Genomic DNA, 22256 nt, shown 5'->3' on the forward strand with positions numbered 1-22256 from the left:
AATGCACTTAGAGCATTTTCTGTGGGGACACACACACTCGAATATATAAAACCGATTTCTAAAAAACTGACTTCTATAAATTCAACCTAATTTCGTAGGGTAGACATACCCTGTGAGAGAAAGAGAGAGACAGAAAGGACAAACAGACAAAAACTGAGCTTGGTAGGACAAGAAGAAGAGAAATCACTCATTACCATCCTTTGGCAGCTAATCAACACCAGTAAATGGAACCACTCTAATGACACTCCTATGCCTGCCAGCTCCTGCAAATATCTCAACAGCACCTTATAGCTGACTGTATTAAGGGCTACTGAAAGATCTAGCAGAATTAGCAAGAATGTCTGACCTCCATCCACTGCCATGACAATTAACTGCTGAGACTAATAGAGTCTCTGTGCTGTGTCCTGGTCTTTGATTGATGTGCACAGAGCTAGAAAATGTCAGATGCCAACGAAGTTGGCTGATCCTCACCCTCTCAGTGATCTTTCCGACAAAATGAAGGCCCAAGCAGTTTTGCTGTATCAGTGAAAAAAAGAATCTTTGGTAACCATCTAAGGGCTTATTAGTGATTTAACACCTGTATATGTTGATGTTATTTTTGCATAATTTAAGTTTTATTTATTTTATCTGTGTCTGTTAAAAGTTTGTAAAACCTATGCATATGTGAAGTAGATAGCATTTCCTGTACAACTGAAGGGAAAGTATAAGAAACACCACTGAAAATGAGGAAGAAGACTAAATAAACAACAATGTAAAGAGAACATTTAATAACCATTAGGAATCTCTCATTCTCATTTATATAAAGAGGTTTTAAAGCTTCCATTGTCAGAGACTGAGGGAATATCCTAGATTTAGCTAACCCTAGAGATAGATTATGAGGGCTGCATGAGGAACTGAGGGAACTCTTAGGAAATTGGAAATAAAAAAACAAAAACAAAACCTAAGGGTTGTGATCTGTCCTGATGTAGTTCCAGAGAATAAAGAGCTAAAATTTTTGCAGAACTCAGAGACTGCACGTGTGTGTTAGGAGGAAGGGGGATCACTACCATCTGCTACCCAGGAGAGCTGATCATACCTACACAAAAACTCAAGCATTATAAAGTAAAAGGATTTGAAAAACTGATCTGGAACCACAAGGAGTCCTTGTGGCACCTTAGAGACTAACAAATTTATTTGGGCATAAACTTTTATGGGCGAGAACCCACTTCATCAGGTGCACGGAGTGGAAAATACAGTAGCAGGTATATTTAGAAATAGTACATGAAAAGATGGGAGTAAGGCAACTCTCATCTCTTCATGTACTATGTATAAATATACCTGCATCTGATGAAGTGGGTTCTAGCCCATGAAAGCTTATGCCCAAATAAATCTGTTAGTCTCTAAGGTGCCACAAGGACTCCTTGTTGTTTTTGTTGATACAGACTAACACGGCTACCATTCTGAAACTTGATCTGGAACCATGTAACTGAAATGGATTAACCTTCCTTTCAACTAATAGATTTTTAAATTTAAGATACTGCATTCCTTGTGTGGATATTTCCTTTTAATTAACAAAAAAATACATGAGTGGGACCACATTTACATCCAGAAGAGAGGAGAGTAGGTTACAGTACAAAGCAGCCTTGCTTTTGTAGCTTCTGATATCCAGATGCTTCCCAATATACACACACTGACTAGTCATAACTACACTCCCACCCAGCAACCTCAAAATCACATAGCCAAATTGAAAGACAGTCTAGTACAATAGCCAGGGTACTAGACTACAACTCCGGAGAGTTGGGTTCTCACACCAGTTCTGCCATTAGTTTACTGTGTGACGCTGGACAAATCTCTTCTCCACTCTGTACCTTTGTTTCCTCTCCTACTCTTTGTATTTTCTATTTAATTGTAATTTCCTCAAGGCAGGGACTGTCTCTTACTATGAGTTTGTACAGCACCTAGCACAAATACTACTACTGAAAAAGTTAATTTTATATGTTACCCCACTGGCACTACACTAACAGTCCCACTTTTACCCATTGTCAGATAACCTGTGTTCATGCCTCATTATACAGCATGCAAGTCTTTTCATAAACATACTTCAGACTATATCATTGATATGCAACCGCCAAAAATAATTGCAAAATTAATGGGCTAATAGCTAATGTATATGTAATTTGGTTATAGTCCGTCAACCCCAGTTTGCGGATTAATTGTGTGCAAATTCACTTCTTTAATTGTTTTGCAGAATCTGACAATTTAATTTGAAGAGCCAGCATGTTTTGTGCTAAAGTTTCCCGAAGAGGATTGCTTCTAGTGACCTCTTGGAAACTTAGTTCAGGACTGAAAAGCCAGAAGACCCACCAGACACAGGATAATGCTTATCTCCTAGTTGGAGCACCTAACTCAAATCTCAGAATTCGCTGCCCAATTGACCATTAGCTTTCTGGACAACTCAAAAAGACTATGCAAAGCAAAAACATTGTAAAACACGTAAATCTACACTCCTGCATCATTTTGAGATTACTTTTAACCTCAACCTTTTGCAATTGACTTCAACAAACGGGACTGAAAGAATTAACCGCTCTTCTGGGTGAGAATCCTGTCTCACATTAATTCTGTGGACATGGACTCTGCTTACACTGCATCTTTTGAATGAGCTCTGATAAATCACTGGCATGGTTGGTTCTCAACATGACTTGGTTCATCCCACAAATTTGGTTAGTAATCCACAGTCAGTGAAAAGTGTTTTTCTCTTGCCACAGGCCTACCTTGGCACATGACTGGCTTCTTGCGACTCACCCAGTACAGAGCTTTTTTTGCCTGTGGAAGGGACCCCCTACCCAAGTTTGCATAACAGGGTTGACTTCTCTTCTTTATATCCAGCTGTGTGAATGGTATAACATACCAGAATGCACTAGCTTGCATACTGCTGATGTCAGAGTGTGTAGGTCCTCTGGCATTCTATCCCATTCTTAGAAACTCTGGTCTAGTAACTGAGAGTACAAAAAACTTGAGTTCTGTTCTACTTGAGTTCTGCCACTGACCTGCAGCATGAACTAGAGAAGTTAACATAAGAACATAAGAATGTGTCAAGCCAATGGTCCATCTAGTCCAGTATCCTGTATTCTAACATTGGTCAGTGCCAGACGCTTCAGAGCGAGTGAACAGCGGAGGGCAATTATTGAGTGATTCACTCTGTCGTCCAATCCTGGCTTCTGGAACTCAGAGGTTTGAGACACCTAGACCATGGGGTGCCTCCCTGACCATTGCAGCTTTTAGCCACTGATTGACCTATCCTCTATGAACTTATTTAATTCTTTTTTTAATTCATTTATACTTTTGGCCCCCACAACAACCCCTAGCAATGAGCGCCACAGGTTGACTGTGCTTTGTGTGAAGAAATACTTCCTTTTGTTCGTTTTAACCTTGCTGCCTATTAATTTCATTGGGTAACCCCTGTTCTTGTATTACGTGAGGCGTAAATAATACTTCGCGATTCACTTTCTCCACACACATCATCATTTTCTTGACCTCTAACATATCCCTCCTTAGTCACCCCCAGTGTCTTCAATCTCTCCTCTCATGGAAGCTATTCCATACCCCTAATCATTTTCATTGCCCCTCTTCGCACTTTTTCCAATTTTAATACATCTTTTTGGAGATGGGAAGAACAGAACTGCATGCAGTATTCAAGGTGTGGGCTTACCATGGATTTACATAGGGTCATTATTATATTTTCTTATATCTATCCCTTTCCTAACAGTTCCTAACATTCTGTTAGCTTTTTTGACAGCTTTTTTTGTATATGTAGTTAGGATTATGTTTTCCATTGTGCATTACTTTGCATTTATCAACATTGAATTTCATCTGTCATTTTGTTGAGCTATCACCTAATTTTGTGATAACCTTTTGCAACTCTTCATGGTTTATGTTGGATTTATAACTATCCTGAGTAATTCTGTATCATCTTCAAACTTTGCAACATCATGGTTTAACCCCTTTTCTAGATCATTTATGACTGTATTGAATAGCACAAGTCCCAGTAGAGATCCTTGGAGGACTCCCCTATTTACTTCTTTCCATTTTGCAAACTGACCATTATTCCTACCCTTTGCTTCCTACCTTTTTAACCAATTACTGATTCATGAGAGGACCTTCCCTCTTATCCCATGACTGCTTACTTTGCTTAAGAACTTTTGGTGTGGGACCTTGTCAAAGCCTCTCAAAAAGTCCAAGTACACTATATAAACTGGCTTACCCATGTCCATAAGTTTGTTGACCCTCTCAAACAATTCTACTAGATTTGTGAGGCATGGTTTCCCTTTACATAAGCTGTGTTGACTCTGCCCCCAAGAAATCATGTTCATCTATATGTCTGATAATTCTATTTTTCACTTTGGTTCCAACCAATTTGCCTGGTAATGAAGTTATGCTTACTATCCTGTAATTGCCGGGATCGCCTCTGGAGCCTTTTTTAAAAATAGGCATCACATTAGGTATCCTCCAGGCATCTGGTACAGAGGCTATTTTAATCAACAGGTTACATACTACAGTTAGTAGTTCTTCAATTTCATATTTGAGTTACTTCAGAACTCTTGGGTGAATACGATCTAGTCCTGATAACTTATTACTGTCTAATTTATCAATTTGTTCTGAAACCTCCTCTACTGACACCTCAATCTGGGACAGTTCCTCAGATTTGTCACCTAAAAAGAATGGCTAAGGTGTGGGAATCTCCCTCACATCCTCCGTAGTGAAGACCAATGCAAAGAACTCGCTTAGCTTCTCTGCAACAGCCTTGTCTTCCTTGAGTGTTCCTTCAGCACCTTGATTATCCTGTGACCCCACTAGTTGTTTGCCAGGCTTCCTACTTCTGATGTACTTAAAAAAAATGATGTTAGATTTTTAATTTTTTGTTAGGTGCTCTGCAAATTCCTTTTTGGACTGCCTTATTATATTTTTACACTTGATTTGCTCCTTTCGATTTTTCTCAACAGGATTTGACTTCCAATTTTTCAAGTATGCCTTTTGTCTCTCTTGTTTCATTTCTCAGTGACTCTGTTTCCCTTCCCATTCTTAGTCTGCCTTGTCTATTTAGAGTTCAAGCTTTGCCCAGCACAACAGGGCCCTGATGTCAGCTGGGGCTTCTGGGCACTACTATAATATAAATAATAAATATTGGACAGCTACCCAGATTGTTGCAAAACACAATTTTACATAGCTAGGCAGCATGGTAGATGAGGATGCGCAAATATGTCGAACAGCTATAAAGTTGCTGTGTCATTTGTATCCAGTTAACATGAGCATGGATAGAACAAGTGACACAATCACACAGTCAAAAAAGTATAGTGTGACAGGGCATTACAAAAGAGCATTGATAAAGTCACCATACATTATTTTCTAAGGACACCGATTATAGATTCGATTATTTGGACATAAGTTTTCATAACAATTTGAAGGAGGTATTGTTAGCAGTTTAGTGTTTCAGTCATGCCTTTTAAAACAAAATAAGCTGAATTGGTTAAATAAAATCCAGTGACAAGAAGACATTTTGCTGACTGTAAACTGAAACGCTTTACACCAGGATTAATCTAACATAACTCTTGTGTACCAGATTTGTTTAATCGAGCAAGTACACTTGCAAATGATTGTTTTGTGGCCTAATAAATGCATGCTTTATGTAGAAAATTGAATATCAAGATGCCTTTGAGAAGTACAAACTGTCTATAATATAAACTGTCAGTCTGTGCTAAATGAAACTAAAACAGTTTCCCATTTTCTCAAGCAAACAGTCATCCACAAAACAAAACTGTGTGGGATTTGATCCTTTCTGAACAGTTATTTATCAAACATAAAGAAGGGCTAATCCACAACTCTGGCCTTGACTACACACAAGAAATGTGCACCAGCACAACTGGATTGATTAAATTACACTGGGGCAAACCCTAGCACATTTGTGCTGCAGCGGTGCAAGTTGAGACTTATTTCAATTTACTAAATAGCATCAGTGGATAGGGCACTGATTGGGATCAGGAGACTTGGTTCAAATCCCTGGCTTTGCCACCGACCTGCTGAATAATCTGGGACAACCCATGATCTCGATGTTTCCTGTCCCACCCTTTGTCTTGTCTTGTCCAGTTGTAAGCTCTTTGTGACAGGGACTGATTTGCCCTATGTCTAGTGCAAAGGGAGCCCAATCTTGGTTGTAGCATCTAGGTACAAATGATAAATAATAACATTAAATCAACATAAGCCTCATATCATGCTGGTGTAGCTTGTTTACGTTAAGAGCTTGAACTGGTATAACTAAATCAATTTAGTTATATTGGTGCAAGCATAATCATAATCTAACTATGAATACATAATCAAGCTACCTCAGTACAAAGTGATCACTCTATAGCTGACCTCTCAGTACTCGTCCTCAAAGGAAACCTGCACAACACTTTCAAAAGACGAGTCTGGGAGCTTAAATTCATAACTTTGCTTCAGAGTTGCAGCCGTGTTAGTCTGTATTCGTAAAAAGAAAAGGCGTACTTGTGGCACCTTAGAGACTAACAAATTTATTTGAGCAAAAGCTTTCATGAGCTTTCGAAAGCTTATGCTCAAATAAATTTGTTAGTCTCTAAGGTGCCACAAGTACTCCTTTTCTTTTTATAACTTTGCTTGACACTAAAAATCATGATCTTAATAGAGACACTGGATTTATGGTTTATTACAACAACCTGTAACCCACTAACCCTCCATTTTGCCCTACAGAGGTGTTAATAGGCCACTTCACCTTGAATGATCCCTTAGAATACATACTAACTACTTATGCTAAACGATCCGTTTAATCTTGTATTTAGCTGTGACACTTGGAATACCTTTCCCAGACCTGAAGAAGAGCATTGTGTAGCTCAAAAGCTTGTCTCTCCCACCACCAGATATTGGTCCAGTAAAAAATATTACCTCACTGACCTCATCTTTCTAAATCAATTTAGCCATATCAGTGAACATTTCTTGTGTGTAGATTAGGCTTCAGGAGAAAGAAAAATATGGGGTGAAGGATAACTGTTCTGATCTGATGTACAGTCTGAAATTCATGAGCTTCCTAGTAACTAATCTCTGTCAATTTAGGTAAGACCAGATGCTGTCATCCTGTATTCATGCGGAGTATTACCCTTTCTTGGCAAGGAGTCCCATTAAGGTCAGGGCTACTCATGAAGAAAGGTACTACTTAATCATAGAATCACAGAAATGTACGACTGGAAGGGATTTTGATAGGTCATCTAGTCCAGTCCCCTGCACTAAGGTAGGACTAAGTATTATCTAGATCTTCCATAACAGGTGCTTGTCTAACCTGTTCTTAACAACCTCCAATGACAGAGATTCCACAAGGTCCCTAGATAACTTGTTCCAGTGTGTCACTACCCTTGCAGTTACGAAGTTCTTCCTAATGTCTAAACTTAAATCTCCCTCGCTGAAATATAACCCCATTACTTCTTGTCTTGTCCTCAGTGGTTAAGAAGAACAATTTATCACCCTCCTCTCTATAACAACTTTTTATGTATTTGAAGACTTATGTCCCGCCTCGGTCTTCTCTTCTCCAGACTAAACAAAGCCAGTTTTTTCAATATTTCATCACAGGTCATGTTTTTAGACCTTTAATCAATTTTGTTGCTCTCTTTTGGACTTTTTCCAATATGTCCACTTTTCCCCAAGTATGGTGCCCAGAGCTGGACACAGTGTTCCAGTTGAGGCCTTATCCCTGCTGAGTAGAGCGGAAGAAATACTTCTCATGTATTGCTCACAATACTCCTGCTAATGTTAATTAATGCAATTAAAGAGGGCAGAATCTGGTCCTAAGGTCAGTAACTGTCCTATATGATTACCTGGTGCTTGAATTGGCAACCAGTTTCATCTATCTGCAGGCAAGTCATATGAGGTTTATAAGACAGAATGACAGCATTTTACACTCACCTTACACAGGAATAAGTCCCTCATTCAGAAAGGTACTTAAGCAGGTGTGTAAATTTAAGCATCAGTCACTCTCTTTGAAGTCAACTGGATTAAGCACAGGCTCGTACCCGCTTAAGGACCTTTTCGAAACAAAGTAGAAAGCAGTGGAAAAGTAGAACCATTCATCTTTAATAATTAGACAACTGCAGAGTTAACACCCAAACATGAAAGCAATCCATGTAGGTGTTAAGTGTCTGAATAAATATGAAAGCTGGGCTGTTATTTTTTAATCTTCTTCCACAGTGCAAATAAAATCATCATTTTACCCTCCCGTTCATGTTGGTATTCATCTGCTATTGCAGAATAAGAGGTAAAGCCCGCCTTGCCTAGTTCAATAGGTCTTGCCTGTTTACTGGCGTGAAAGTTTTCTGAGTCAGGGTCAGTACTAATGAGGAAGAAGGAAGGCTTACATAGATGCTCATCAGCTAGACACATAAATAAGCCAGCTGTCTGTCTATTGGCTACTTGAAGCCCATTTGAGGTAGAAGGAAAGTAAGAAGACTGGGGGTGGAGGGGAGCAGGGCAGGCTGTGCGTTACTTACATTACAGATTTCACCATTTAAAAGGCTAAAAGTGACTAATATCCTCGCTCTTGGTTAGATCCCATCTGCCACTTTTGTTAGGTCATTAAAATTGCTTTTAAAATAAATAATAATGTCTAACTAATGAATGTTGAATTATTAGCATAAATATGCTACCCTTTTATTTATTTATTTCCCCAAGAACACGTTTTCCTCTGTTTAATGACGATAATTTATCATATTAGACTAGAGCTGCCAGTTTGTTTTCATATTTGTGTTTTTCTGCCCCCCCCCTCCCGCCCGAGACATCTGTGAGAGGGCAGTCCCAGGTAAAATAAATAAATAAAAGCCGTCGTAATGATCTCCACAAAGCCAAAGCCAGTAAATTGCCTTGATTTACCACTGATGGCCCTCGTTTCTTCTTCTCATTTGCTTAGTTTATGGCTATTTTTCCTGTAATATTTTCCTCTATTTTTCTATTGAAGGCTTGCCCAAAAAAGAACAGCAGAGGAGTTTGTATGAAAAAGTAGAATATTTAGCGTCACCGGGGAAACAAATAGGAGAGACCTTCATTTTCATTTCTAGTTTGCTTAATGAATAGGCCACAATTGTTCTTTTAGTTAGGTGGGGCCAGCTTTAACCACAAGCAATCCTCACTGAAGCCATCCTCCGTGGGAAGCCCTGATTCAGTAATTCACAGCATATCCTGATCTTCCTCCCCAAACGGTCTGCCAGTGCAGTGAAAGAGGGAGGAATTTAGAGTTGTGAGAAGCTTTCACAACTAAACTTGGAGCCAAGCAAAACTGTTTGCAGTTTCATTACGTATCAGAAACTTGGGCCAGGTTCAGTGAAGATTTGTCTAGAGTAGAGTTTGTGTTCCTGTTTTAATGTGAGTTAATTGATTGGCAATTAACTAACATGGCTCTGAACATTAGTCTAGACAGTCAATAGACACTTGTTCTAAAGTTGGTGGTTTACCCTAGGACTCACCCTTTATGTTTGCAGAATGTCTAGACTATCATTTGCAATTGTGTAGCTAACTGGTCATCAATTAAACTGATTTAAAACTACCCTCAATGCACCTTTTAGTTTGAGTCAAGCTTGCAAACCATTTAGCAAGCTTGCAAACTGGTCTAAGTTTTGAGCAACCATGAGCCCAAGTTGAGGTTTGGAGTGGAACTCATATGAAACTGCAGTGATTTTAACCTGAAAAGAAGGGAAACGTGCCAATCAGACTAAAGTTTGGTTTGTGCTTCAGCTTTGTTAGAACTAACGGTAGGAAGTTAAATCTTTGTGAACTAATATTAAACAAAAGGTTCACATAAGACCCTGCAAAACAAAATGAGACAGCTCTAAAGCAAACATTTTGCCTATCCTTAATCTTTTCCAGGCCAACGATCCAAAGAAAAATATTTAGGGTGCGCATCTGCCCTCCCATTCCTTCCCCTAGACTGATATTTTGACGGGCCTCTTCCCTCGGTCTCCACATCTCCTACAATTGTTATCTACACACCGACACACACATTTAGAAACACAGAAAGGGGTTTTATGAGAGTTGTACATAATCAAAACAAGCCATATAAGATGGTGCTTTACTCCATTTGAATCATGGTTTGACCTCATCCATATTGACCAGCTATACCATGTTATGGCCCATTTGGGTCACAATCATACTAAAATTTGTTCTCCCTTCCCCTGACAGTCATTCCTATCCCTGAAGATCTCTTCCCCTCACACTGCAGCCTTAATCCGGTGGAAAACACGCTCAAAGGAGCAAAATACACTGGATGATCCCATTAGCTGGATGTTTCTTCTAAAACAGTCAACTGTCAAAGAATAAACTACAGTGACATTTAGTGGCTCTTAATTTGGCTTTCATCCTCCCCATCTCTCTTGATTACTATTGTCAGGCTGTCTGCAGTCTTAGAGTGATAGCACTACGCTAATACGTATGCAGAAGGGTTTCTTCACAACGGGAAAAGCTACCTGTATAGACACAGATACACACATATATGCACGTGAAAACATAAATTCTGCAAAATAAAAACCATTGACGGGGCACATGACTGACGCTGCCCTGTGACAGGGCACCACTTGGTCCACCACTGACATCCTCTAGCACCTGGAGACTCCACTTGAGGTTTCACACATTGTAATGCCACAGCGAGGGTGACCAGATGGCAAGTGTGAAAAATCGGGATGGGGGTGTGGGGTATTTAAGACAAAGCCCCGAATATTGGGGCCGTCCCTATAAAATTGGGAATTCTGGTCACCTTAGCTACAGCTGTGACTGGACGGGGTGTTACTGAACATATTAGTAAGGGTTAAGTGTTACACAAGTATTAGGAGTAATAGGAGTTCGCCTATTGTTTACCATTTTAACTGTTTCTGCCTGGCATTTTACTAGGATTAGCCTGTTAAAACCAGAAGTGTTTATCTGCAAAATCCTCTGACCTTCCTAGGTCCCTTCCTAACACACCTTCACACCAGTTTGCAACACAGAGAGGCACAAACACATTAAATGTCATATACTATGAACTGCCAGTACCTTCTATCAGAAACCCTGGTAACTGTACACTCAGTGCCTCACTCACAACAACACTGTTGTTCTTGTACTTTGCACCTTGACCTTGCTGTGTCTTTTTATGGTCTGCTTCCATGACTGGCTCAGCCAATCAGCAGAAAAGAACCGTCACTTACGAACAAGACACTCTGTTATTGTGCAGTCTAACACCAATATCCGCTCTCACCATGGGGAAGGTGGAAAAAAGAGGTTGCTTACCCTGAGGAAGGAAAGATCACGGTTGTGTTCAATGTTGGTGATTTCCAGGTTGCCCATGACTACCTCACAGTTCTCATAGTACTTGCGCAACGCACGATATTGCTGCTCCAGATCAGACAGAGAACTCAGCTTGTTCTCAGTGCCAGCACACACTGCAAAAAAGAAAAAAAAATATGTACATGATCTATAATGATCAGAGACGCAGAAGCAAAGTGGGGAACAAAAGTTGTAGGCAAAGCTACATCCAGCTGCAATGAAAATCCTGTTTTAATCTCTGTATTATGTCATGAAGGAAAACGTTGCAAGTTGCCTTAATAGCAACAGTAGTGAGAGGTAGCTACAAATATTCTCCATAGTAATCTCAGTGGTATAATACGCATGACCAAAAGAGACAATGCTGTGGTACTAACCAGAGAAAAAGCAAAAGGCTTTATAAAACAGAAATGAAAGAAATATTACAAATCAATGCATAAGTAAGAAGTAAGGGCAAAATCCTAGTTTCAGAGAACCCCATAGGAGATTGCCATTGACCAGAACATGTCTCTAAATCTAGAAGGGCTATTCATAATTTCAACGATTGTAAGACCAGAAGGGACCAAAGTATCATGTATTCTGGCCTCCTCTCTAACACAAACCAGATAATTTCAGCCAGTTACTCCAATAACTTGTGTTAGACTATAGGAAGTTTACCAGAAAGATATTCCAGTCTTTCAAGTTTTTGTAGGAAGTACAGAAGGAATAAACAAAGAAAATTTCCTTTTCTCTTCTCTATGATGATTATAATGAAATATACACACATATGTTAAGGATCAGGCAAACCAGAAAAACTTCAAAAACATTTTTTGAAGTGTAGTTCTCTTCTGAAAACTCACGGTCGAAATGGCATCAAACAGGCCAGCCCATGTGTGCTTCTTTCAGTGGTTCCAAACAAAATCTGTTCATTTACAAGTGAAAAGATGGGGGTTTTCCACCTAATTGAAACTCAGCCTGATTCTGAAAGTCAAGCTGATTTCTTTCCGGGTGTGACCTTCCTTAACAATGAATATTTCACACTCAAAACATGGTTAAAGGAATATGGTGAGATTCATTTTCTTTTAAATGGATTTTCTTTATGTTTCTGATGAAGCACGCTTTAAATAATATGTCATCTTTTAAAGATTATTTTTTAAAGCAGGTAGGGAATTTTCCAGTTCATCTGCTAATGTTTAGAAAGGTCATTTGGACAAAGCAAGAGCAACACCAGATGTGCTCAAGGCAGAGGTGAAAGTAAGCCGGTACACCCCAGTACAGTGTACCGGTAAGAGCCGGTGCGCCGTACCAGGACTGGCTTTCCCAGAGGGCAATTTAAAGCCCTGGGGTAGCGGCGGCAGGGATTTAAAGGTCCCCGGAGCTCCAGCCGCTGCTACCCCCCTCCCCTGGGCCCTTTAAATCCTGGCCTGAGCCCTGCTGCCTGAGCCCTGGGGTAGGGGTGGGGGGGCTCTGGCGGGGATTTAAAGAGCCCCAGAGCTCCAGCCACCGCTACTGCGCCGGCCCTTTAAATCCCCGCCGGAGCCCTGCTGCCAAAGGCCTATAGCTGGTAGCTCGGGGGTGATTTAAAGGGCCCCGGGCTCCCAGCTGCCACTACCACAGCTGGAGCCCTGGCCCTGGGGATTTGAGGCCACGCCTCTTCTGGTTGAGGCCATGCCCCCTGCTCAGGACTCCAGCGTACCGGTAAGTCCTCTAACTTACTTTCGCCCCTGGCTCAAGACCACCTTTGCTCCCCTTCCTTTACATAGGCCTGACTGCTGCCTCTTCTGCTTCCATTTTGCTTCTGCTGTTACCAGTGAATACCCTCTTTCTGGGCCGTGGGGGAAAGCACGCTGTGACGCATGACCAAAAGGGTTAATAAGCATTCTGCAGGATAAATGACTCAAATTCAACCCTTAAAAACATATGAGGAGATAATGTTTGTGTATTTACATATATACTGGTAGAAATCAACATGGTCCCTGTCTATGCTGTATTCTGTTAATTCAGAGATCAAAAGAGCATCTTAACATGTAAATGAACTGTAAACATTGGATATCACTGCATTCATCTCTCTTTGAAGTGTATAGCAAATCATCTGCGAATGGTAGAAAAAACAGGCAATTGCCTTGTGTTAATCTGTGTGGATAATTACCGGGATGCTTAGGAAATGGATCCACTTCAAAGTCCCCATGAGTGCCTATTGTTCCACTCAGGGCTCCGAACTGTCAGAGAAGGCCTGGAATTGTATAAAAGATCTTTGGGTCCCAATCCTTTTTATCTCAGATCTGCTTGAGATTGCATGCAGGGGAAGCCTAAGCCATAAGAACTGAGATCCTAGTTCTGACTGGACTGCCCTGAATATAAACATTGGACTATAACCTATGAACTATTTCTGAAAGAACTCTTTGTATCTACAAAGCTCTCCATCTCTCTATGAATCTGAATCTCAAGATGGAGTCATGTCTGTATGTATACTGATCTTTTAACCAGTTCTCTCTCCCTTTTCTTTTTTAATAAATTTTAGTTTAGTTAATAAGAATTGACTGTAAGTGTGTATTTGTGTAAGATCTGGAATATTCATTGACCTGGGAGGTAACATGTCCAATCCTTTGGGATTGGTAGAACCTTTTTCATATGATGAATAAGATTTTCATTAATCCTTATCATATTTGACTTGGGTATCTAAGTGGAGGCCTGAGGCCAAGTTACTTTAAGGGAACTGTGTTGTTGACTTCTTTTGTAACCAGTGAGGTATAATAAAAGCTATTTTGTGCTGGCTTGTTAAATCTAAGTATTGGAATATCCACCAGCTTTGGGGATTGCCTGCCCCATTCTTTGCAGTTCACCCTAATTGAGTGACCTCAGCTGGCTCCCGTGGGATTCCAGTCACACATGCCCTCCCAGAGCACTGCAGAAGAGGGATGTTATATTTCCAGTTCAGGTGACAGGAAGTTCTACTGTCAACTAAATGGTGAAGTTGATTATACACTTTGGCTATGTCTACACAGAAAACATGAGCAGTAAGTGTATTCCTTATATTCATTACTGGCCTGTATGTTTTATAATTTTAAGGTAATTTTTCAAATAAATATAGGTCAGTTTTTAAGTAGTGCTCCAGAAGGGAGCTGGAGTTCAAAAACAAATGTTAGCTCTCAGCAAACAAAACAAAGCCCATAAAAGGAAATCCCCAGTGTTACACCTTTTCATAGACTTTCTCAGCAATGCAGTTCTCAAGGCATCTCTCCTCCCTGCCCAGGCAATGAGGCACTGCAGGGTACAATACGAAATGATAAGAAGCCCTCCAGTAGTGAACTGTCTTCCCAATAATGACAAATCCCCTAATGAGAACCATCCTAAGAAGTTCTTCATGGGAAGATCTAAAGATGCAAGACTTCAGAGTGCCTCCACCCTCCCTTTGCTGGGACTTGAACTCCTAAATGAAGCAGACAAAGCTGATAAGATTTTTTTTTTTTACTGGAAGATATAACTAGCAATGAAAAAATGATCCCTGTGGTGACTGAAAATGCTGGTCCTATTTATAATAACAAAGGAGTTTTGGTTTATCTGGAACAATGTCAGAATCCCCGCTAGGAGCCAGAATCATTAGGGTTCTTTGTGCAATGCCTACTGTAAATTTCATAAAGCATGCTCATATATCATGTTCAGATGTCTTTTTGGAGATACAAGAAAGAATCTCTTACTAGTCTTTCAAGATCTGAACAGAGGCCAAGGCCAAATGGAGAATAAGCTCTTTTGGAGAAGGAACACAAAGTGGCTTGTGACATACGACATGTAATCAAAAACGGGGGCACCAAGGTCAGGAAGTGTATTTTAAACTGTTAGTAAATGGTACTGTTTTAACTATGCATTTTTAACTGTGAGTTAAGTGGACTTAACAAGGTACTAAAGCATGCACCTAATTTTAGTGAGTAGCATACACTCATACGCTTAAATTTGAGCACATGCTTAACTAACTTGCTGAATTTGGTCCCGAGTTTGCATCTAACCCAGACTTTTATAGAAGGTATTAAATGAGCCATCTCTCCTATTTTTAGTTCTTGTAACAAAAACAATACCTAGCACTTATCTACTGTTACTGCTTTTTAAAATTAAATGCAACAATAACGCAAATATTTTAAAGGCTGCCGGTGCAATATATGCTTCAGTACTTATGGGCGTTAATACATTTATGCCAAAATATGTCAGCTTTCCCCTGCAATTCAAAAACTTTGTAATCTATATTTCATAAATATAACAGTGCCCCTTCAAAGCACATCACCGTGTATTGTTAAACACATTTATATACATCACCAGAAATTGACTAGCAGCTATATAATAAAGATCACACATTAAGAGCAGTCCCCGTAGGAGCGCCTCCATCGGTTAAAAAAGAACAATTCACTTGCCCCTGACCTTAGTCGGAGGAGAATTGCCGTGTATGTATCATCACCAGATAGTTTCTCTCACTTTTGTACCTGCCTTGGTCACCTCTGTGATGTGAATATTCCAGCTTTGATTAGAAATTCACACACCACGGGTGTCACAAGGCTGGTAAAAACGAGGGAGAGTGGTTTCTGTATGTGCAATATGCACAGGGAAAATCTGTGATTGCCTTACATTTTCCAATAAAGACAGACAAGCAAAAAGACAGAGTGATCGACAAGCTATAAAGGGGATGCCTGTAGCACACAGCTTTGAAAAATAAGTTTCTCTGCAGACAGGGTATCCACAAGCATATTACAATTCCCTCACATTTGTTTTTATTATGGCAATAAGCCCTGACGGTCGGCACCGATGCATACCTCTCATCGGGTTGAAGGCTAAGTGCTTCCCACTACCTGAGAAGTCCAATTTCTGATTAAGACACATTGGTGTGGTTTATCGCTATTCAAGTATGGCTATGTCTCAGTTAAAAATAAAATCAGCTAAAGATAGTTGTGTGCAATGTATCCTTTCCCTATGAACAGCAGGTCCTAGTAAAAGGATAAAAAATAGAAGACAGATTATAAATACCATCTCCCAATTAGCTGGAGTATATCTATGGTTTGTACAATTTTGCTAACCCCTTCTTCTTTCAATTGATTTAATTTAAGATGTCCTGGACTATTCCTTGCTACCCTCCAGAAACCCTACTGCTCTTTCAGCTGTAGTTTATAGCCTAGCAGCCACTTTCGTTTATATAAAAAGAAAATGTGGTCTATTAACTGGCTCCCAGTTTAGCTTTTACACTAGAAAATGGGCTATACGTGGCTGACAGAGCCACCGATTGTTGCTGACAGGGCATCTTGGAACTCCGGAGAAAAGGACAGTTCAAAGCATCATTTCCGACCCCCCACATGCTCTCACCCCCCACCCCAATCGCTTCTCTTCATCTCCAACATTAATTTTGTGTCCCTGCCCCACCACCGTTTTTTCCCTCCTCACCTACTGATCATAATGGACAAAAGCATTGGTTTGGGGTTTGTTTGGGTTTTTTTGGAGTGTTTAAATGAAGTCCCAGTTGTGTACGGTTGGACGTAATGTTCAACACTGATATCATCTGAAAGGGCCAGCCACCCCTGTGACATCATCCAAAAGAGCCTACCATCCATTTGTGGCGCATCTTTGGGTAGTCAATCCCTACCCAGATTCTAGTGCAATTTACTCAGTACGTATACTTTAACAATTTTCAGTCGAGGTTTAGTCACAAATATTCAAAATTCAGGCTGTTTACCCTTGTGATTGGGCAGCTAGGTCACAGACTCTGTTCTGTTCTCTAGTCTCTGTTCTCTAACTAGATGAGCATGCAAGCAATTATAGCACTTATATGCATGAATTTGGCTTACTCTTTCCATAGATACTCATGCATGCAACATTGGAATTAAATTTTCCATTACCATTTTTTCCAGCACCACTAAATCATTCAAATGTTCACTCAAAACTAACAAGTAGCAAGTAGCAACATGATCAAATTGGATTCACTTACACATTCCAACAAATATGAGTTAATTATTTTACCCTGCGCTAGTGATAATCAATATATATTTAAATGAAGAAACAATTTTTGACCGAATATAACTAGTCTTCTACTAATTCTAGCTGTTTGTTTTTAAACCCTCCTAGCTCAACAATTGATCTTTTTAATTTTTGTAATCAAACATTCTAAGGGCTTGTCTATTCATGGACCTATTCCTGAATCCAAAAGTAGAATAATCTTGTTCTGGAATAAGAATATCCTTACATGGAGTTATTCGGGAATAGCAATTCCATGTATAGGCAAGCCCTACGAGATCCACCTTTCTTTCTTTTTTAAATCATGAAAGATTGAGTTTGACTTTTTTATGGGGGAAAAGATCTCATGACAAGGCACTGGCAACGATGCATAAAAATCATTTGTCTCTCTCTACATGAGGTTTTGCTTGAGTGCAGCACGACTTTCATTTGTCGATCGATTTGTCAATCAGGCCGTATATACACAAGACCATGCTTAAAACATCAGACTCATTGATTTCAGGAGACTGTTTATGAAAACAGAATTGCAAGTTCTCTTACTTTGGACAAGGCGAGCGAAACAATACACAGTGCCTCTTTCTTACACAATTGCAATCTATTTGTATGCTACTCCTGGCCGTAATTTATTTACTTAATTACATTTGCTTTTATAGACAAGACATTGTCAGGGACTCTTGAAGGAATGGATAAAGTAATGTTTTATTAGCAATCTCAAGCATTGGTGCCAAGTTTCCAAAACTCTCAGAAAAAATTACAGGTGGGTCCTTTAAGAAGCCACTAATTACTGGCAAATTTGGAGCACTTAACATTGCCTTCATTATAGCCTCACCTCTTAACAATAGCCTAGATTACCCCTTGCTGTAAAATATACAAAAAGAAGAGGGGAACTCCCTCCTGGCCTTTTCATTACTTTGCACTCTCCTAGAATCTTCCAGCTAATCAACCATAAACCTGGTTTTTCCTGCAATTAAGAATGTTCTAATTAAGGACGGGTCTCACTGAATTTAAACTTTTGTAGATCTCTCTTTTGGGAGGAAGCAAAGCTAATATGAATTCAGAAACCTTTTTTCCTCTCGTTTAAACCTAATGTTTTTGAAGGATGATTCTAGTTAGAAGAAGTATATTTCTAGCTAAAGGAATGTTTAAAGTTTTATATTAGAGACAATTAGAAAGAGGGTTAGAAGTGGCGGACAGGACCACAAATTGTTACTTAGAGGGCAGCTTGGCAATGTAGGGAACAGGACAATTGGATTAGAATTTTCTCTACACTCCCTAATACAAAGCTCAGCTGACACAAGTGGGGCTGCCTTCCTTAAGGAATTTTCTACATTACAAATTGTTACCATGTTTGAATATGGCTACATAGAATGGAGTAAGCTGATACTGAATATGATTTCGCTGTCAACACAGACCAGGGCAAGAAGTATTCACAACCTCATGTCAGCTAGCAACGCTTTCAGCCTCTGGGTTTACCCATGATTAGCTGTCACAATTTATTCTGATCTCCACTGACCGCAAAAGCATGAGAAACAAAGTGGGTGAGATATCATCTTTTATCGGACCAGCTTCTGTTGGTGAAAGAGACAAGCTTCAAGTCTTCCCCCGGCCTGAAGAAGGGCTCTTGTCTCTCTCACCAACAGAAGTTGGTCCAATAAAAGATATTACCCTCACCCACCTTGTCTCTCTAGTATCCTGGGACCAACACAGCTAGAACAACATTGCAAATGCACTGTCAACGTCATGCCAGCTAACTTGATTCTTCACAACCTATGTGGTAATATTTTAGAATATAGGAAAACTCTTAGAAATTTGAGTGTTGCCACTGATTTTAATTTGAATACTAATTGATTAAGGTAATACTCAGCATGAGTGAATGGATCAGAAATGAGCCGAATACCCATGAGGTACTGACGCATTAAAATGAAACTAAACCTTTGTCCAACTGAAAAAAGAAATCTTACAATTTGTGGGGATTTGTTTTTTCAGTTCGTTTGGTTGGTTGGGTGGGTGGCGGGAGGAGGAGTTAGGGTTTTTTGAGTAGGGTTAGTGTCATTCATGACTGAAAGAATAAAAGGCCTTGAATTAACTTTCTGAATTAACAGCCCAATGTTGTTTCAGACACATTGTTCCTTCTAAATCTTATTCCTGAAGCCCTTTCATCTGCGCTCTCTCCCTTTCAACAAGGGCTCATCAGAGGGTGTTTACTCAGTACCACAAAGATGTCTCTGAAATGACAAAAAAAGTTTTCAAAGGGAAGTAATTTCTCAGTCCTAGGAGATTATCACAAAGAAGTAATCGGTATTTATAAATATTGAGAGTGACTGTATCTTAATCAAGAATGATTATCTGTGTGTGATTACTCTTTCCTGGGCTAATACATAGACTTTGCATTATGTCCTGAAAATATCTGTTCATTTTATGTTGTAGCATATTTCAGAGGATGTAGTGAACATGTGGGCATCAGTCAGAATGATATCACATTAGTAACTAGATTTATAGTGCCGTGTTTCAAGGATAATTGTTCATATTAGACCATGTCATCCTTTGTTGCCTAGTCATTTTAAGTTATTTTTTTACAGTATTATTTCTCATCTAGTTTCATCATACACATTTTGTCCTCTTCAGTTACAACATCATAGAGTGAAAACGTGCTGCAGGATGTAAATCATGCACACAGCACTAGAAAGTAGGTACAGACTCTTTAGGCTGTGCCAGCAGCATTATTCCTCCCCAGGGCTGTGGGTAAATTGGTTTACCTTGGCCCCCCTCCACTTTTCTTTATTCTGTTCTGTTCTAAGTTTAGGTAGTAGACCCTTAACTCTACCGTAGATACCAGACTTGACAAGCAATTAAAGCAAACAATTTCCACTCATCAAACTTTGCCAAATCAGTCATCAGCCATCTGCTCTATCATCTGGCTCTCCTTGAGGTCTTGCTGTGAACCTGAAACTGCTTGCTTAGATCAAGAGGGACAGTACAAGCCTCCAAGCTGGTGGGATGCCATGGGGATGAAGGTGACACACGGTATGTAGACACTAACAGCAGTCTTCAATCTTTGCCCTAGTTGCACTTTTACCATTCCATTGTTTAATGGAATCATCCTTTAAAAGACTATGATTTGACACACCCGCTCATCTGCGATCAAAATGGCAAATTCCTGGCGCAGAAACTGGATTAGAAAATAATTTAAAATGAAAAAGACTTCCTTTTAAGTACACATAAGTAAATATGTAATGAGACCTAACACATCATGGCTTAGACTGGATGCAACACTTTCTCATCATAAGCAGGAGACCAAAACCAAAAAACAAAAATAACCTAGTTCTCCTATAAAATCTCACCAGCACTCCCATTTAGTTCCAAATGCAACATGCAACCAAATAATCAATTGGTAGAATCTGGTTTAAAGAGGCCTACAGACTGTCTCTACACAGAATTGGTGATCCTCTTCCAGGTCAGAACTGAGGTCGTGATGGTACAAAATGATGTACTTAAAGATTTCCTCAATTCAGATTTTTTTAATAAATTGTTCAAATTCCTTCTCTTTCAATTAATATTTTCTAACCAAAGGAAAGATAACTCCACAGAATAAACCTTTAACTTGCTGATAGAAGATCTGGATAGTTACTCTTCATCATTATATTTCCCATTATTCCTTGTCATTATATTTCCTAATTTGATCAATAGCATTAGTCACACAAGATTAAACACCTATTCTCTTTCACCACAATGTTCTCCCCAAGTCAGGATATTGCAGGGTTTTTTTTCCATGACCGAGGACTTCAGCTGAGAAATCTATAGAACGATACAAAAGGTCATTCCCCAAGTGAAACTGATCTTCTACCACATTGTCATTTATGATTGATGCAGACAAAACGCAAAGTAGCCTAAAAACCTCCTCCTGGCTAATAAATCAAAACTTTCTTTCGCTTTCCAAATATTGATGTGCACTCTGGATCCTTATTTATGTTAACTAAAAGCAATTAAAATATAATATGTATTTGGAGGAGTAGCCCATGGGGGCAGGGAGCATTGGAGCTGCCAAGTTCCCCATCCCTGTCACTAAGTAGTAGGGAAGCACCAGGCCCCCACTGTTCCGTAGACACACAACCACGTGGAAGTAAATTATACTGTGGCTTTTCCCCTGGGAGCCAAATAGAATGGGTAGACAGATGAGTAGAAGGGAACAGGGTTGCTGAGTTCACTATGATAGCTGCCAAAAATGGGGAACTAGGCCACAAGTATTAGGCAAATTAAAAAAAGAAGCCAAAGATTTTAATCTTGGTTGCTCCCCGCATTCCTGGAGCCAAGATTTCTCTTTGCATATGTTAACCTAGTTTACACTTGCAAGATTCTTGTGAGGAAGGCTTGTAAGTACATACAGTATTAGACCCATTTTACCTCTGTGTAGGTAAAAGCCTACATTTGCAAACCTAGATGCCTACAGATAGAACCCTAAATTTGTATTTAGGCACCCAAATGAAGGATGATCATCAGCAACTCCTACTAAGATTAGTGAGAGTCACTGATGTCCAGTACTTATAAAAATCTGGCCACTTTTGTTTAGGTACTGAAATATGGATCTAGGGACCTCACTTTCAGCACCCAAGTTTGAAAATACTGGCCTAAGATTACAAACTAGAACCCTGGCCACAAAACTTCCAGAAGCGTCCTTAATCCACTGGACCAGAGCGCTTTCCCAGCATTAACTAACCCCATCTGTGCTCTCACCCTTCACATCATGAGGGTAAATTTTTGTCCCATCCAGAATAGTCCTTTACAATTATAATTCCCAGGATTATCGGTTGGGAAGTCAGCTCTCCTTAGAGAGCACGAGCGTCGTTACACCATATACAGGCACACCCACTGCCATCCTGGCTCTCTCTGCTCTGTGAGGTCACTACCCGCTGTAGGAAAAACCTGCCCAACAATGAGAAGGTTTTATGTTGCCTCTTCAGGGCACAATGGCAGGC

The 22256-nt window shown here is 39.8% G+C and overlaps 1 protein-coding gene across 1 annotated transcript in view; it reads right to left on the bottom strand.

The window, feature by feature from the left end:
* The window catches only part of ERBB4 (erb-b2 receptor tyrosine kinase 4), a 976023-nt gene that overhangs the window by 567749 nt on the left and 386018 nt on the right, over positions 1-22256 (bottom strand). Inside the window, exon 2 of the mRNA XM_084642839.1 lies at positions 11284-11435. Within this exon, the coding sequence (XP_084498965.1) occupies positions 11284-11435 (152 nt within the window). The remainder of the gene's footprint in view (positions 1-11283; positions 11436-22256) is intronic.

The sequence above is a fragment of the Lepidochelys olivacea genome (genome assembly GCF_965140295.1).
Source record: "Lepidochelys olivacea isolate rLepOli2 genome assembly, chromosome: 11".
Classification (NCBI taxonomy): Eukaryota; Metazoa; Chordata; order Testudines; family Cheloniidae; genus Lepidochelys; species Lepidochelys olivacea.